The sequence below is a fragment of the Balaenoptera ricei genome, chromosome 16 (genome assembly GCF_028023285.1).
Source record: "Balaenoptera ricei isolate mBalRic1 chromosome 16, mBalRic1.hap2, whole genome shotgun sequence".
Classification (NCBI taxonomy): Eukaryota; Metazoa; Chordata; class Mammalia; order Artiodactyla; family Balaenopteridae; genus Balaenoptera; species Balaenoptera ricei.
In genome coordinates this window covers 18,092,027-18,110,846 of record NC_082654.1, presented here as the reverse complement: position 1 = coordinate 18,110,846, position 18,820 = coordinate 18,092,027, and the positions used below count along the sequence as shown (strand labels likewise).

Genomic DNA, 18,820 nt, shown 5'->3' with positions numbered 1-18,820 from the left:
AAACAATTTGAGCTACAAAATAAATAAAGAAGTATTAGATTATAACTCAAAATATAAAATAGCTATATAATATAATAAATTATATATAAATATCATAAATGAAATATAATAGGTAATTGAATGGATAAATAAATGGGAGAGAATGGACAAACCTGTAGAAATAAATTCCAAATAACTTATGTAGATATTTCTCCATTCAAGGTGGTGGAGCAAACACCCCCATCCTTAGGTGAAGATTTCACATCGTGACCTCTTTCTTATGAGGACAGTATAGGAAGAGGGGAAATCAAGTCTCAAACATTAGTGGGCATCAGAATCACCTGGGGAGCTAATTAAAACACAGACCCTGGGCCCACGCCTCACCCCACCCCCACCCCCAGTTTGCAGTTCAGAAGGTCTGCAGTAAGGCCTGAAATTTGATTTTCTAACAGGTTCCCAGATGATCTGCTCCTACGGGGCCAGGGACCACGCTAGGCCAGTGCTTCGCAGACTGGGGATCTTCAACATCACCTGGGATCTTGATAGAAAAGCAGATTCTCAGGCCTGACCCCAGTCCTACTGAGTCAGGAACCCTGAGGATGGGACCCAGCAATTCTGTTTTAACAAGCCCTCCAGGTGATTCTGTTGCCCACTAACACGTTTGAGAACCATTGGTCTAGTGTGCGCAGAGAATCCGTACTGTTTCCAGCACCAGGATTGTTGGCAGGGGTGTATGAGAAGTTAATGGAAGGGTGTGTTTCTCTATAAATTAGGTGCACATTTTACTCTTCCTGGTTGTGGTCCTGTGTACCCATCGTCCCCTGTGACCAGCTCTCATTTACCCTGGTGAGCAGAGGACTACACTGAGGGGGAAATATACTGATGGTCCACAGCGTTCCCACCCTTTCCCCACCCCAGCTGGCACAATCACATGGCAGCCGAGCTTAGCAAGTGTAGGTGGGCTCCTGCCTGGGTTCAGTGGAGGGAAGATCTGTCTCGCTGCTGGGTTCCAAATTCAGATGCCCCTGGGTTTGAGATTAACCTTTTAGGATGAGTCTCACGTCTGCTTCATTTAGCCACAAATTAGAATCAGAATCTGCTTTCAAAGCAACTAGCACACTCAGAAAGCCTCCTGACTTGAAAAAGTCTCCAGGGAATGCATGATGATCGAAAGATGAGACTTGGGATAGGCCACTGGGGATGGGCTAGAAATGGTAGGCAAGGCAATAAAGAAGAAATAACAGGAAAAAAATCAAGAGAGAAAGGTGGGCTGGGTTTACATAGACACACACACACACACACACATCCCTCTCCTCTCTCCAAGATAGTGGTTCTCAACCTGAACTGTATGTTAGAATCACCTGGGGAACTTTAAAAACCCAGATGCCCAGGCCATACCCCAAACCAGTGACATCAGATTCTCTTGAGTCTGAGATCCAGGCCTCAGCAGTTTTTAAAGTTTCCCAGGAAATTCCAATGTGCAGCCAAAGCGGAAGATAAAAGTGCCAGGGGGTTACAGCTGCTATACATTTTCTTATCAATTTTGATCAAATTTTGCTTCACCTCCCATTGCTTTTGCCCTTAATTCCCTCATGGAATGTGTTAAGAGACAACCTGGCCAAAAAACCAAAAAAACCAAACCTGAGTATATCCTTTGTAAGTAGAAAATTGGACACCATTTATCAAAAATTTTAAATATGTTTAAAATACGTTTACCTCTTCAATTTCATGAACAGAAATCTATCCTGAAGAAACATTCACACATGCCCACAAAGATACAAGACTGCTCATCGCAGCAATTTGGAACTGCAAAAAACGGAAAACAGTCACAAAAATGTCCATCAATCGATAATATATGACATAGCCTTACAATGACAAATTTTGTAGTCCTTAAGAAAGAATGAGGCAAATTTACATATACGAATATGAGGTAAGAGATGCCCAGAGAGAGGGCACAGCATGTGCAAAGGCTCTGGGGTGGGAGTGTGTCTGGCACTTTGGAGGCACATAGAGGTGGCCAGTGTGACTGAGAGGAGCAAGGCATGGGAGGCAGGATTAGAAGGGTGCAGTGGGCTGAATGGTCCCCAAAGAAATATGTCCATGTCCTAATCTGCAGGATCTGTGAATGTGACCTTATTTGAAAAAAAGGGTCTTTGCAAATATAATTATCTCAGGTTGAGGAGATCTTCTTGGGTTATCTGGGTGGGTCCTAATCCAAGGACAAGTGTCCTCATGGGAGACATACAGAAGAGATCTATACAGAGAAGGCAGCAATGTGAAGATGGTTCTACATAGACCTACATGGCCACAAACCCAGGGACGCTGGGGCAGCGACCTTGGAAGAGGCAAAGAATGGATCTTCCCTAGAGCTTCTAGAGGGAGCTCAGACCTGCCGAACCTTGATTTTGGACTTCTAGCCTCTAGAACTGTGAGAGAATAAATTTCTGTTGTTTCAAGCCAGCAGGCTTGGGGTCGTTTGTTACGGCAGCCCTAGGACACTAACATAAGTCATAGAGGCTCCATCAGAGGCCTCCAGTGATCTTCCAGGCTATTGTAAGGACTTAGTTTTCACTCCCCAAATGGGAAGTCAAGGGAGGATTTTGAGTAGAGAAGTGACACAATCTGACTCATTTTCTAACAGAATTGCTCTGGCTGCTCTTATTGAATAAATTATATAGTTCTGAGTTTCTTGATTTTTTTTTTTTTTTTTTTTTGGTAACCAAACTGCAATATGTCTTCTAATTCTTTAAAAAATATATATGAATGTTAAAAATAAAAAATAAGAATGGAATAGATTCTAAATTAATAAACATTTAACAAAACAATAAAAACAAGCACTTAAAAGCTAGCCCGAATGACCAAAGCCAGCCAAGGAGTCTCTCCCAGCTTTATCCTCTGGTGCCAGGTTTTGATCATCAAAATGTTCGTGGTCCTGGTGGTGGATCATCTCCCTCATCAGGATGGCAAAGCTGTAAACGTCTCCCTTCAGGGTGCCCGACGGGGGCACCTCTGGGAGCCGTCCAGCAGAGCTCTGCAAAGCCGAGGATGTCAAACGTCAGAGCTGCCAGGCGGAACTGGAAAAGCCGCTCCTTTTTTCTCAGGGAAGCACAGGAACAGTGAAAGCCTCCAGCCCCTGAGAAGTCAGCCCTGATGGTTCTAGACTTTCTCCATATTCACACACTTGGGGGTCCGTGTGTGTGAATACGGAGGAAATAATCAAAATGATTCTGCACTAACATGTTAGCAGCAGTTAACTCACAACTGTGCAATTACAGGTGGCTTTCCTTTTCCTTTTCCCTTTCTGTATTGCCTACAGTAAAAAAATAATTTAACAATTCATAGAACATAAAACTAACCACTTGAAAGCGAACAATCCAGTGGCCTTTAGTACACTGGCAATGTTGTACAACCACCACCTCTACCTAGTTCCAAAACATTTCTAACACCCCAAAGTAAAACCTTGAGCCCATTAAGCAGTTTATCCCCATTTCCCCCACCACCCATCTCCTGCCAACCACTAATCTGCATTCTGTCTCTACAGATGTATGTATTCTGGATATTTTATAAACCTACATTTCTTTGGCAGTGAGGTTTATAGGTTTATATCATTATAGGTTATAATCATGAAAAGAAAATATATTGGGGGATGGGGAGATAGAAGTGGCTGCTAGCAGGTTTTCAAAATTTCCCCCTTTTGCCTTTCTCTGCAAGATACCATCCTGCCCCCATATTATAGAAACCGCGCCATGTGCACACAGCAAAGCTGCTGGGAGTGTGCTGCTTCAGAGACAGGCAGTCAAGGTGGAGGCCACTGGGCTCACCAGGGCCCAGGACAGTGCAAGGTGAGACTCAGGAGTGTTCAGTAACTTGGACAAGTAGGAAGAGTCGTAGAGTCTCAATTCGTGCACGTGTGAAGGAGGGTTGGACTCCGGGTGGTGGGTCTGATCTTGAGATGCCCATCAGAATCACTTGAGAGGCTTTTAGAAAACAATACGAGGACTTCGCTGGTGGTCCGGTGGCTACGATTCCACGCTCCCAATGCAGGGGGCCCAGGTTCGATCCCTGGTCAGGGAACTAGATCCCACATGCACGCCGCAACTAAGAGCTCGCATGCCTCAACTGAGAGTCCGCATGCTGCAACTAAGACCCAGTGCAGCCAAATAAATAAGCAAACAAACAAACAAATAAATAAATAAAATACAGATGGCCAGACCCCTTCTTCATAAATTCTGATTCAGTTGGCATAGGGTGGGACCCAGCCCCTTGCATATTTTTTAAAGCTTCTCAAGTGATACCGGAGCGCGGAGAGGTTGGAGAACTACTGAGCTCATCATGTGTAAGGTGCCTGGCAGGTCGTGCCTTCTCCACTGAGAACACAGGATGAAGACGCGAGGAGACACAGAGGACTGAAGAGAAGGGCAGTGACTCACTTCAGATCACCCAGCTAAGCCAGGGTGAGAACTAGTCTCCTAACTCAGACATCCCACCATGGACTCATGCCACTCGTGGGGATTATTTTTTTCTCATCTCCTTGGGTGACCGGAATAACCACATACCATCAGCCCCAGAGGAAGGCCCACCTGCAGGTACCCACGCACATGAGCATCGGAAAGCAGAGGTGGGATAAGGAGCCCTTTACCCCTCTCCTGACAGCTAGTGGGTGCAAGATCTGCCAACGGTTACCCGAGCGGTCCGTCGTTCTCTCGTTATACGTTCTGTACGTCTGGCCATATTTGAGTCCCCACAGCCCAAATCCTGACAGCGTCACCTGCATCTGTCTGTCCACCAGGCAGTTGGAAGGCTTCAGGTTGCCAAGGGATCCCAGTGGGCTCCTGTGGAGGAACAGCAAGCCCTGAAGAGTGGAAATGAGCAAATGAATCAGAGCAGGTGCCAGCGGACGCTGCTGGAAGAAACAGAGACACAGAGGCAGATGGACAGAAACAGACAGACAGACCCATGGTGGGAGACATGCCCATCTTCACGTTCATTTGTTCAAGAGCCACTAACACAGCCCCTCGCCCAGGGGGTCACCCTGGGCAGGAACAGCCAAAAAGGAGAAAACTATTTCTGGCCCCTCCACGTGGAGCCACAAAGGCAAGGTCAGCTTAAAATAAATGTAGCCTCGTGGTCAGACTCCTGGGTTCAAATCCCAGCTCTACCACACAGTAGAGGGCAAGTTACTTTTCCCTGTAAGCCTCACGCTTCTTGTCAAAATGGAGATGACGATAATCCCTCTCAGGGTGGCTGTGGAGATTAAATGTAATAATACATGCGAACCACCAGACATGGTGCCTGACACAAAGTAAAGACTGCTACAAATTATAATGAAAAATTTGTATGAATATAATAAAGGATACCAACAATCTAGAAACAACACTATGCAATTAAAAATATTATTTTATTACCTACATATTGTGGGTTATATTCTATTACTATCTACATATAATGGTTCTATAATAATAGAATATTATATTTATTACATGCACTTAAGGGTCCTGTTTGAGCACTTCACAGGGAGAGGCAATGAAATGAGGAACATTGAAAAGTTCTCATGTCATTCACTGTGTTCTTAAGAGGTTACATCAATTATTTGTATGCAGTCATGAAGCACTATTATTTATAAAGAGGACAGAACAAACTCTGGAGTCAGAAGACGTGTTCAAGTCTAGACTTTACCAGTCTCTTCAAACAAATCACCTGGGGGCCTCGATTTCACCATCCGTGAAATGGGTCTGCCTTAGACGCCTGCTACTTGAAAGATGTCCCAGGGACCAGCAGAATCACCTGGGAGCTTGGCAGACATGCAGAATCTCAGGCGCTGCCCAGACCTACTGGATCAGACCGTGCATTTTAACCCGATCCCCAGGAGATGCGTGTGCGTATTAGTCTGAGAAGACCTGTCCTTGTCAATTGTTCCCAGCCTTGGTTGCACATTAAAATCACCTGGGGAGCTTAAAAAGACTATATCAATGCTAGGGCCCAGATATAAGAACCTATACTAGCTGCAGATTACCTCTCACACAAAACAAGCCTGCGTGCAGAGGTGAGTGATCAGAATGGAGGAAGAGGGCTTAATCTGAAGGCTGGCTGAGGGAGCTCCGTCCTCAAGGCAGTGATGATTCTTATTTAGCAAGGAGATGAGGGCAGGGGGGTGGGGATCTCTCACAATGAAGGAACTCAGCGTTTTAAACTGCTCCCAGGGAGTGCGGACAGAGCTGGGAGACAAACCCAGGTCCAGTCGCCTTTGAAGCCCAGCCACTTCTAAACCACTAGTTTTACTGTTTCTGGTGCCCTGGGTGGCTGTAAGAGAAAGGTGGAGGAGGAAGAGGGTAGGTAAAAGCATACGTGTTCTTCTGGCAACATTGCCAAGTTAAATGAATCACAAGTCCAGCTTGAGTCACACAGCGTGGTTACGAGAAGTCACAGGCCCTCGGTGCCCAACAAGGAGGAATGTGAGGAGGGCCCCTGAATGGACTATTGCACCCAGGGACCGGGTCCTCGGGCCTCCTGGGCACCAGCTCTGGGACTCACCTCTTCCTCCAGCAGTGACGACAGGCTGAATCACTGTCAGCTTTAGCAAGAACCCTGAGCTAATATTGCATTAGAAATACAGGCTAATACAGAAAGCAATAAGGAAACATTCAGGACAGTGGGTACACCACACCCACCTCAGCCCCTAAAAAATCAGGAGGCCGTGTTCCTTTATCAATCTGCTTATTTGTTTTTTGAGATGACAAAGCTGAATCACATTTTAGAAACACAACTCACTTAACCAGAGAGGAAGGGCCTGGGTGGGGCTCCCTCTGGAATGTTTCCAGCGAGGTTCCAACAGGCTGAGAGGTCTGGTCTTGAAATCTGGGGAGACCTGTGTCCAAGACAGAGTTCTCTCTGACCTCACGGAGACCTTTCCATTCCACAGGACTCTCCCTGACACACACGACTGTCCCTGCCCTTGCTAGTGCCAGGCCCACCCCTGGCATGAGACATTCTACATTCTGGTCGCTGCTGACCACCCCTGACATCCAGGTATATTAGCGGAGCTCCTTCCATTAGGACAAAAATAACATGTTTCGGGATGCTTGGAATCCTAGGAATGTAGTCCTCTCCAAGAGATGGCACACATCTCTTTGTTTTGTTCTATTATATTTTTCTATCTTGATGGAAATGTCTGACTTTATGTATTCTGTTGTCTGAGAACAAATAGAACCATGAGAGGCTCACCATTGACGTGTCAGGTTTCCTACACTTTTGGCAGTTCTATTACCTGCGTGTCTGAAGCTACATTTATTTTCCTGCTGGAAAGTTGAGGCTGGTCCACAGGGCTCCTACCTCTGGATCCCATATCTGTGCTCTCTGGTACTTCCAGGGAGGAAAGAATTCAGCTTTGGGAGACAGACTGGCTGCAAGTCCCAATCAGCCTCTTACCAGTTGGGCTGGTTACTTCACCTCACTAAGCCTCTTTTTTTTCCCCTTTCGAAAAGGGAGTAAGAATTCGTACTATTAATATTGGAGTTCAGGATAAATTAACAATGGAGTTAATTGTTAATTATTAAGAGCACTGTCCAATAGAAGTACAATGTAAGCACATGTGTAATGTTTAATTTTTAGTTCAACAGGTGAGATTACTTTTAATAATATATTTTATATAACCCAATGTATTAAAAATCTTATTTCAACATGTAATCAACACAAAAGTATTAGTGAGATATTTTACATTCCTTTTTTTTCTTAATCTTCAAAAGCTGTCATGGATTTTATACTTATAGCACATTTCAATTTGGACTAGCCACAGGGTCAGTGTTCAGTAGTCACATGTGGCTGGTGGTACCATATTTGGACAGTGCAGGCTTATCCTGTAAGATTGTTGGGGGAATAAATAAGAAAGTGTGTGGTTTTTAGTACTAGAAATTGGGTTATCTGGGATAATAGTAATACTCTACTCCTGCTAATACTAACAATTAACATTTACTAGATACCTGTTATGGCGTAGACATGGTGCTAAGCAATTTACATACCTTAGTCCTCACAACAACCCTATGAGGCAGGTACTATTGTTATCTTTATTTTATACACAGGGACACTAGGGGTCAGAGTAGTTAAGGTCACCTGGTCAGTATATGGCAGAGCCAGGGTTTAAATCCCCAATACAACTTGCATGCCAAACTGTCCTTCATCCTCTTAATCTATCAAGACTTCTCTCACTTAGAAACAAAGGCCCCTCCCTAACACAAGACGAGTATTATACTCTCCAAAGCTCCTTCCCAAGTTGGCCCCACTGGGTTCAACTCCTTGGGGACAGGACAATAAGACTTATTCCTCTGTGCCCACCATGCCTAGAATCGGGTTTGACCCAATTAGGTGCTGAATCAACATACATCTGCTATTTTGAAAAGTCTGTGGCATCTCAGAATCTCCCTGCTACCTCGCATAGAGGAGGTTCTGATCAAATAGATATCGGGACAGGAATTGTTCTTGTGATTGGTATGTGATGGCCAAAAGCGCAATCTGACCCACAGAGCTTGGCCCAGTGCCCGGGTTCGCTTCAAAGTCACCCATGCCAGAGCTCCAAAATGCTGTAGGGACTCTTCTCTTACTCTTAGTCCCCTTTCAGGGAAGGTTGGCATTGCAACTTCCTTACAGGATCCCAGAATGTGTACACTCCATTTCAGGAGACAGCGAGCCTACCAAAGCAAGGTGTCAAGCTGTCCTCTGTCCTGGCGTGGAGTGGAGGATAGATTCAGTGAGCTAGAATAGCTGATGACCACCAGGGAGATTTTTCCCCTTCAAAGTGTCATTCGCACCCACCCCAGCATTTCTCCAGAGAATCCTTCGAGTCAATTCTTTTTTTTTTTTTCTTTATTGGAGTATAATTGCTTTACAATGGTGTGTTAGTTTCTGCTGTATAACAAAGTGAATCAGCTATACATATACATATATCCCCATATCCCCTCCCTCTTGCATCTCCCACCCTCCCTATCCCACCCCTCTAGGTGGTCACAAAGCACTGAGCTGATCTCCCTGTGCTATGCGGCTGCTTCCCACTAGCTATCTATTTTACATTTGGTAGTGTATATATGTCCATGCCACTCTCTCACTTCGTCCCACCTTACCTTTCCCACTCCCTGTGTCCTCAAGTCCATTCTCTATGTCTGCGTCTTTATTCCTGTCCTGCCCCTAGGTTCTTCAGAATCAATTCTTTTTTTTTTTTTTTTTTAGATTCCATATATATGAGTTAGCATATGGTATTTGCTAACACATATATATGGAGTCAATTCTTCTTGAAAGCCAAATGCCTCCACTGAAAAGGCTAAATCTACTAGTCATTCACACCATGGTGAGAACTTAATAGCTTTCTCTTTACATCCAATATAAATGATGCCAACTGTTTTGATTGGGTGGGAGACAGATCACCAGAGACTAGAGCACTTCCCTGGGCTTGGTGGGAAGGGAGGGAAAGTGGGTGAGGGGAAAGAGAGAGGAGCCCAGAGGAGGAGAGGATGACAATCAGATCCTCCTATCTTATAACCATTCCACTGCCACTTAAATAATTTGGTACGTACACTTCATGACTTTTTAATTTTTTTTTCTCTAGCTTAATTTTAAGCCATTCAAAGATGGAAACAAGTCCTTGTCTTCATATGAAAGTGCCCAGAGTACGACAAACCGTTAACAGACACTCAATAAAGTTTTACTGAAATAATGAGCGGTGGCCCACGGAAACCAGTCACAGAGAGGTTTCTGTTTGTTTACCTCTCCTGGTAACAATACACTGGCTTCCCACTAAGGCCTGGGAAGTCAAAGCTTAACAGGGCCATTAAGACTCAGCTCCTTACACACAAAGAGCAATCAAATTCTTGAGGAAGAAAACTCCTTCGATGTTAATCAGGCCAACCTCATCCATTAAACCTACGTGGAGGCTGAGTAATAATAATAATAACAACAATAATAGCTAAAATATATTTGGTACTTATTTTGGCTCAGATACTTTCTAGCCCTTTGTGTATATTAATTTACTTTATTCTCACAACAAAATGTAAGGTAGCTCTATTATTATCCCTATTTCACACATGGGAAATGAGCCGTGTGGGCCATGTCAGTGTGGACCAGCATTCGGAGGATGCTCTCCTCAGCCTGGGCTAAACTCCAGCTGCTCTCTCTAAGCTCACCGCATCTGCCGTTACCATCAGCGGGGAAGTAACTTGCCACAGTCATTCAAGGTGTCACTGGCCCTAAAACCTAGGAGGGCAGAGTTTACATTTCACCCACGTATCCCTCACAGCACCCAGGCAGGGTCTTGCCCATAGGAGTCTGTCAGTTGATGGATGGGAATGTTGATTGATGGATGGACTGTTGATTGACAGATGACAACCAGCCTTGTCCTGCTGCCATGTGTCAGAGTGAGTGACTTCCCCACCAGGACCCATTCCCAGGTCATTAGCTTGGTCCCCTCAAGAACACTAATAGGGGCTTCCCTGGTGGTGCAGAGGTTGAGAATCTGCCTGCCAATGCAGGGGACACGGGTTCGAGCCCTGGTCTGGGAAGATCCCACATGCCGCGGAGCAACTAGGCCCGTGAGCCACAACTACTGAGCCTGCGCGTCTGGAGCCTGTGCTCCGCAACAAGAGAGGCCGCGATAGTGAGAGGCCCGCGCACCGCGATGAAGAGTGGCCCCCGCTTGCCGCAACTAGAGAAAGCCCTCGCACAGAAACGAAGACCCAACACAGCCAAAAATAAACAAACAAACAAACAAACAAACAAATAAATCCTTCCCTCTAAAAAAAAAGAAACACTAATAGCATTTGTCTTTACACAGGTTTATGTGATACGTTGACTCTGTCATATGCAAATGAGAGCTTGAATATCCAATCAATTTCATTGCCTGAGTTTCTCAAAACATCCTAGAAAACACAATTACTTGAAACATCACCAGTAACTCAACCAGAAGCACAGTGATCTTCGCGGGTTCAGTGGATTTGATTCTAATGCTTTGGATGATGTTGAGCAGAAATGATACAACCTGAGGCAGAGAACTCTACATCTAGTAACCGGAACTCTGCTTGGAAGAAACCATAACCTGACTCAATATGGAGAAAGTTACGCAGTCTTGAGTTTTACAGATACTTCCTTGTTCCTGACATAAAGCTGGTGGTCACATACCACGGGAAAGTTGGGCCCAGGAACACAATTCAGACGTAGATATGACATCTTAGGAGATGAAACCAAGCTCAGACAATTTCCCAGAACAAAGAGACCAGACACTTGGCAACTGCGCTGCTAATTTAATTCCCTATAGGCAGCCCAGCAAGATAATTCAGGTCTTGAAATTAAACCAGAGAGGAACTGTTCTTGGACGAAGGGGCAAAAGCATTGATAAGCTTCTTTATTAGCTGCCGCTAATCAAACCTGAGATAAGATTTACTATTTTACTTACCTTAAGGCTTCCTCTTTTGCAATATTGGGTGACAATGCTGATGTTGGGTGATTCTGTGCAGATACCAAAGATGGGAACAATGTTTTCATGCCTTAATTCATACATCTGAAAATAATAATGGTAATAATAGCTTGTGATTATAATGTGTCTTCTGCCCTAGGGACAATGCTGTGTGCTTTACACACTTTCAGCTATTTTTCACAAAGACCCTGTGAGATAAGAACTATGACTGCTCCCATTTTACAGATGAGGAAACTGATGCTCAAAAGATAAATTAATGTGTTAAAGATCATACAACTTAATAGTGGCAGAGCTGGGAGGTAAATCCAGACACTCTGCCTCCAGCAAATAAACCAGAGGAATGATCAAAGTCCCCCAAAGTAACGAGGATTAACTGAAGTGGGCCCCATGAACCTGACTCCCCTGCAAGGACCAGCTTCAAGGGAGACAGATACAGACACAAAGAATGAAGAGGCAGAATTAAGGCCAGGAAGAATTAAAGGCAAAGAACAGGCTAGGAGAGCTCCCAGGATGCAGGTGCCTGGGTCAGGCATAAGGGTCTGAGGTCTAAAGTCTGGGCTCTTGGGGGGTGGGGGTCATGGGCCAAGTTAAGGGAAGCAGCTTCCCACCATTGCCCTTTGGGGTGAAGGCCACCCGCACCCCAGGTGGGAACAGGGAGTTGGCAGATGCAAGGCAAAGGGCAGCAAGGCTTTGCCTCCTCCCAGGGCTGGGGGCCTCACCAGCCAGATTTCCTGAAGCACAGACAGCTTCCTGACCCAGGCTTGCGCTTGGTCACCAACATCACAGATGGCCACGTGGTTTCCCTGCAACCGGAGACAAAGTGGAATGTCCTTAACCCAGGCTGATCCAGAAAAAGCTACGCTCAGAAAGAGCTAGGAAGGGGGGCAGGAAGACTGGCAAGAAATCCACCTACAGAAGGGATCGTTGAGCTCCTCCCTGCCCAAATCAGCCCTCGGGTGGCCCCGAGCTGTGTCCAGGAGCCGAGCTAGCTGCTCAACACAGGAGACCTCATTTAACAGGCAGCACAGCCCTGCAAGGGGGGGGTGGGATGTGATTAGCCCATTTCCAGATGGGATCCCTGAGGTTAGGGAACTAGTTCAAGGTCACACATCTGTAGGTAGTACAGCCAGAATTTGAACATCTGCATGCAGCCACTCTGCCCTCAGAATTACCCGGTAAAGCCCTACTGGGGCATAAAAGAGCTCTTCGCCCTGCTGGTTCTCAACAAAGGAGCTGAAGTCCCCAGAAATCATCACACTAGATGAGTTACTGTTGTTCCCTCTCGACACAGGTGTGCCTCTCCGGGATGGCTGCGGAACAGGACACGTTTCAGCTGCTCTCAGTAGGACGACCAAGTACTGATGAGACTATGCCTCTTATAGATGAGGAAAATTAGCACCAAGGTTAATAGCAGTTAGTAAATGAGAGTCAGGACTCAAATCCTGACTTCTCTAACCCGAAGTGTGAGTGCTGAACTGCTACCCACACCACTCTTGTGTCTGTGCCAACATCACAATGTCGTGGTTAAGACTCTGGGGTCAGGCTGCCCAAATTCAAGTGCTGGCTTTGGCCTTTAACTAGATGTGTGACCTGATGACACAGTCATTTTCCTCAATGAGCATCTAAGGAGGTGAACTCTCTGTGTAACACCCCCAGTGCCTCCCCAGCACCTAGAGAATATATTTTAAACAGAGGACCCCTGTTTTTCTAGAAGAGTCTTACTTGGAACCCTAATGTAGAAAACAAGAGCTCAAAGCAGAGCTGCTGTAGTTGAAGAGGAAGAGGAAGGCTCAGGATTCCTCCCCACCTCTACCTCATTCTATCATTCACCCAAGGCCAGACCAGTGAGCTCCAGAATCCCCAGGGACACTTGAAAAATAATTTACAAATGAACCCCAATCACCTGGTCATAGCATGTTGAAGCCTCCTTGACTTGGTACCTGCCAAGTCACCTTTTTTTCTTGAAAGTCATAATTCATTTATTCAATGAATAGTATATGCAAGGATACCAATAAAAGGAAACATACTATAAACTACAATTTTGAAAATAAAGCCAATATAACAGGAACAAAATACACATAACATGAGATGAATGTTTGATTGTTGACCCATCATGCTTTCCTTACTTTTATAATTAACCTAAATGTCTTTAGAACAAACCTGTATGCCTTGGTCTAACTTGAGCGCTCTCTAACAAGCAACAACATTCTAGAACACTTTTCTTTTGCTTTGAGATATTTAAGATTCACACATTTGTTCAAAAACATAAATTCTGACTCATTGGTTAATCTGCATATCTTGTTATTCTCTGAATATCATGAGTAACATGTATTCCTGAACAAGTACTATATGAAATTCTAAAATTCTTGATCTTTGATGTAAAATTTATTTCAGTTGTGGGTTTTTAATCACTTGAGATGAAAACAAAATTCACCCCCTCCCTCCACCTCCCCCCAGGAACAAAGAGCTCTTATTACAGTATAGAAACTTGGGTCTATCTTTCTACTCTAAAGAACAATTCTTACTAACCTTTCTGGGAAGGCAGTAGGTACTCCAGAATAATCAATATATGCTTGCAAAGATTACATCAACAACAAAAACAAAACAAAAAAGGAAAGAAAGAAAAGAGACTTCAAAACTTCAAGCTTAAGATATGCATAAAAGATAGTCATGGCTATATTTTCTGGAATTATATAACTGTTATTTACTTATCAAATAATGTCATGCTTATTAAATGCGTGCCCAGCTTCACAGCCCTGAGAAGCCCTCAGCATACCCTGTGTTACTTCTCTCCTGGTCACCACTAGGAAACCCACTCTCCCCAGATGTCACCTCTTCTCTGAAGCCTTCATGATGCTGTGACATTCAATCCCTCTACCTGCGGGGTTTCTGCCTCAGCTTGTAGACACCTCCCAGAGTGCTTACTTCCCTCGGAAGGCATCCATTTGTGGCGTGCCTTGCACTCTGCTTGACCTGCAGTAGACGGGCAACACGTGTGTGTTGAGCAAATGAATTATATTGTCTTAGTTATCAGTAGTTTAAAGGAGTTAATGTGGTTTTGAAAATAACTAAATGCTCCCTAGGAGACAGCTTTAATATTTGAGCAGGATGTATGGGTTCTTCTACCCACCAGGGAACAGAGCTGAAGGGAACTTTAGAAGCCATCTGATCATTTTAAAGTATTCAGGAACTGAGGCTCGGAAATGATGTTCCCAGCAAAAAAGTGGTAGTTCTAGAACCAGAACTCAGGGCCTAAGACTCTCCATTAAGAGCTCACTTTATAAATGAGTCAGCCTCTGCCCTCGCAAGCTCCTAGATTAGGTCCCTTCCATGAATCACCAGCAGTGAGCAGGAATGTGGATGTCTGGGCCAGGCGTGGCCTCACCTTGTTCTGGGACAGCATGGTGATGTCATCATAATTGATTTGCTACCAAAGATCTTTATTTTGCCTCTGCAGTTTCCCCCTCTGTATCCTTAAAATCAGACCTATGACGACAGCTCCCAGGTTGGTAATCAGGAGGGTTATGGTGAAAATCACAGCAGTCACACCTGGAGGGCATATCGTTACTCAGGCCCACCTAAGAGCAGAAGTGAGCACGTCAGGGCCCCATCCCAGCCCTGCCAAACAGATGGCTCAAAAGCTGCCCAGGCACGGGTCCAAGTTAGGGCACACAGCGTCCACTCAGACCTGTCTTTTCCAGGAATCCTATTGGACCCCAAGTGCGTGGTCTTCCCACACCTCTCTGGTTCCCACGGCAACTGCACTCACCTTCTCCTTATATAGAAATTTCCCTTGTAGAGAAAAAAAGGATGACTTCTAAGACCATCACCACCTTTCATTCAACATTTACTATGTGCTCTCCTTACATGTGTCCTCAGTCATGATCCACCTCATTCCAGGCCTGGGCTCCTAACCACCAGGAAACACTCCCTTGTCCAGACTCTACCTCCGTAGAAATGGAATTCCTGAGACTCATATCTCAGGAGCCAGGTTTCCCCAGGGCAGAGGTTCTCAACAGGGGAGGCCATGACGTTGCCTCCCCAGGGGATATTTGGCAATGTCTGGAGACATTTGGGGCTGTTAGAGCTAGAGGGTGCTGCTGGCATCTAGTGGGTGGGGTGGAGGCCAGGGGTGCTGCTAGTCCTCCTACAAGGCACGGAACAGCCCCTTACACACAAAGATTATCCCGTCCTGAACATCAATGCTGTTGCCACTGCTGAAAAGCCCTGTTGTAAAGAGTCCTTTCCTGCTGCCTTCTCCAGGCGGCCACACTGATCTGCAAAAGCAGGCTCAGTTTCACAGAGCTCATTGGAAAATCCACAGCCACGTCTGTCTTCAGGAAGGGAACCGTGGAGAAATTCCCCATGGGTCTTAAAAAAAAAGAAGACAATGAAAGGTCAGTGCCAACTTGATTTATTCAACTTGTCTCTACCTCAGGTAGAGCAGGGGCAACTGAAACACACATGTCATTTGCAAAAAGCAGGCCTTGGTCTCTTCATTCAAACATCTGCTGACCCATCCAGTTTTCCCACCTCACCAAGATTCTTCAAACCTAGCCTTCTGGTAATATAATTCATGAGAGAGCAATACCTTTTTGCTAGATAGAATAACTGACTCTATCTTTTGATTTAAACCATGTCACTTCTGATTTAAAAGATGAAGTGTCAATTCTCAGATGTTACTGGAGTTTTCTCCCGTGTTTGATACAGACAAATCTTGTTATAGAGCATCTTGACACTTCACAGACCAAAACGTCACCCCTGCCTGGAGAATGCCTGTTCCTACAATACAGAGAACCTAGCTGGCCATGGTTGTTTTATTTCTTGGGCCAACCCATTTGGGGACATTAAAATTCCATAAGAGTAGGGGAGAGAAAACTGTCAAATCAAATCTGAATTGTGGGTGATGGCAGTGGGGGGCAAGTAGAAATTGAATTAAGTTTTATGTTCTCATGTAGTTGCTCATTGATTTATAACTGAGAGAACAGAAACAGAGATTTTTTTTTTCCCCCCAGGGATTTCTGGATACTGTGAGCCCAGGACAGCATCCAGGTCCTGGTGTCCCCCTGGCTGTCTGGATGAGTCGGTTTCACTGACTGTGAACCTGACCCTGTAGGAGGCGCTGTGCTCCATCATCGCCCAGGGCCAGGGCCTCTCCCTGAGACACTGGGGCTGTGGGACCTGCCCAACTGGCACATCAGAGGAGGCCCAGGCCCACATGGAGGTGCAGGTAGGGACGCCGTGTTATAAGTGGAACCGGAAGTGGCTGAGCCACACCCACAGTCAAGGGCAAGACCACGTTGAAGGCCCAAAGTCGATCTTTATAGTCGATCTTTATGAGTTCAGAGAGCAGCAGACAACTTGATTATAGGAGCTGGATCCCCAGCTGGCCTCCCAGCAGGACCACCGGCCCTTCCTCTCCTCCCAGGCCTCTTCCTGTAGCATGAGCTAAACTTGGGAAAGGCCCTGCCATACCTGATGACTTCCTGAAAGCTGTCATAATGAAGAAAAGGAAGAAAGAGGGGCCCGTTTGGGAATTTCTGTAGGGCATAGACCCGGTAATCCATGCGCCTTTCTCCCTGGAAGTCCACAAACACAGGGCCGGTGATTTCTGGAAAGAGAGGCACTTGCACACAGTAAAGGGAACAGAGAGGAGCTTGGGGCTCAAAATGCCAGCCTGCCGAGTCATATCAGAGGAATGCCCTCCCCAGCAGCTGCTGAAAGCCACCCGTGAGTTTTCTGCCCTTTCAGGGAATCTAAGATGCAGTCAAGAAGGAGAGTGGAAAAGAAAGAAGATAGTTCAGAGGTGGTACCCTGGTGGGACTCAAGGGCCACTTGGTTCTGTTAGGCCTACGCTGGGGAGGACCATCCAGCATTAAAAAAAAAAAAAAAAAAAGTTAAGCAGTTTCCAATGAATTTCACCTAAAACCCAAGATTTATGCTTCCCAAACAATCAGATATGACCAATGGAGGCCAAATGACATGGCAGCGGTTGGCTGGGGCTGGGGACACTGCCTCCTCCCAGCCCCTACCATCCTATTCCCCCCACGTTCTCCACGCTGCCAGACCCTGGGGCACGCACGAGTTTGCAAGCCTTGTTCTCAGCATGGCCCTTCCTTCCCGGTTTTGCTTTGTGCTCAGGCATTGCGCTCAGACCTGGCCCAGGTGCATTCCTTGTTCTTGCTTAGGACATGCCCTGCCCCCCCACACAAAGGACACATCAGAGATCCCAGAGGAGTAAAGTACAGCAGTTCCACACCCCAAACTAGGACCCAAGGTCTGACCTAGGACTTATGATTTGTTCCCACTGGGGACAGGACACAACATTAACATTCATAAGCTTCTGCTATGTGCCCAGCACTGAGGGCGGTAGTGATTTCACACATCTAGTCCCGGTTGACCCCACAGAGGAGGCACCATGATCCACTCCTAATAAGCAAGCAGGGCTTGGAGGCACAGACCTGCTGGAGTTTCCAGAGCCAGGAAGACACAGGTCTGTTGTGCCCCAAGTGCGTGGTCTTCCCACAGCCCTTGCTGCCTTGCTGTGCCCACTTGCTGGCATCCTGAATGTGGGGCTTGAGCACGGCTCCCTCCCAAGGTCTGCACAGGGAAAGGGCTGCAGCAAATGCAATAACCAGGGCTGAACCAGGAAATAAATTGATCTGACAGAGGGGATTAAACTGCGAGCAGGAAGACAGACCCCTCCCACTTCCTCCCCTTTTTTAAAGCAAATGCTTCAGGGTCAGGAAGAAAAGAAGAAAGGGAAGCAAGTTAATATTTCCACTTGGAAAAGGTGTGGATGGGGTCATTGTGAACTGAATCTATGAATGCCCCAAAGAGCAGGACTTGGCTGTCCTTTTGAAAATTTAGGATGAAGTTTAAGTCTTAATTTATTAAGGGAATGATAAGCCAAAGAAAAGATAAATAGCTGCCATTTAATGAGCACATACTATGTGCCAAGCACTTCATATATTGGATTGGCCCAGACGTTCATTTGTTTTTTTCTGTAAGATGACTCTAGTAGCACTTAGTTGTCTTTAACTTCATTCAAAACAATTTTGTTAGATTGTATGTGACAGCTGTCATATCAGCGTTCATTTAGAAAAAGACATCAAAATTGGTGAATTTTTGTGTAGCCATTTGCATATTGAAGATGGAAAAAACCCAACATTTTTGGCATATTATGCTTTATTATTTCAAGAAAGGTAAAAACACAACTGAAACATAAAAAAAAGATTTGTGCAGTGTATGGAGAAGGAGCTGTGACTGATCGAACATGTCAAAAGTGGTTTGTGAAGGTTTGTGCTGGAGGGACTTCCCTGGTGGCGCAGTGGTTAAGAATCCACCTGCCAATGCAGGGGACACGGGTTCGAACTCTGGTCCGGGAAG

At 45.6% G+C, this 18,820-nt stretch overlaps 1 protein-coding gene across 1 annotated transcript in view; it reads right to left on the bottom strand.

The window, feature by feature from the left end:
- Positions 1-18,820, bottom strand: part of LOC132351058 (guanylate cyclase 2G-like) — a 40,469-nt gene that overhangs the window by 10,691 nt on the left and 10,958 nt on the right. Inside the window, 9 exon segments of the mRNA XM_059900767.1 lie at positions 2,874-3,010; positions 4,619-4,831; positions 10,806-10,877; positions 11,411-11,515; positions 12,151-12,234; positions 12,604-12,741; positions 14,817-14,980; positions 15,605-15,708; positions 16,907-17,042. Of these exon segments, the coding sequence (XP_059756750.1) occupies positions 2,874-3,010; positions 4,619-4,831; positions 10,806-10,877; positions 11,411-11,515; positions 12,151-12,234; positions 12,604-12,741; positions 14,817-14,980; positions 15,605-15,708; positions 16,907-17,042 (1,153 nt within the window).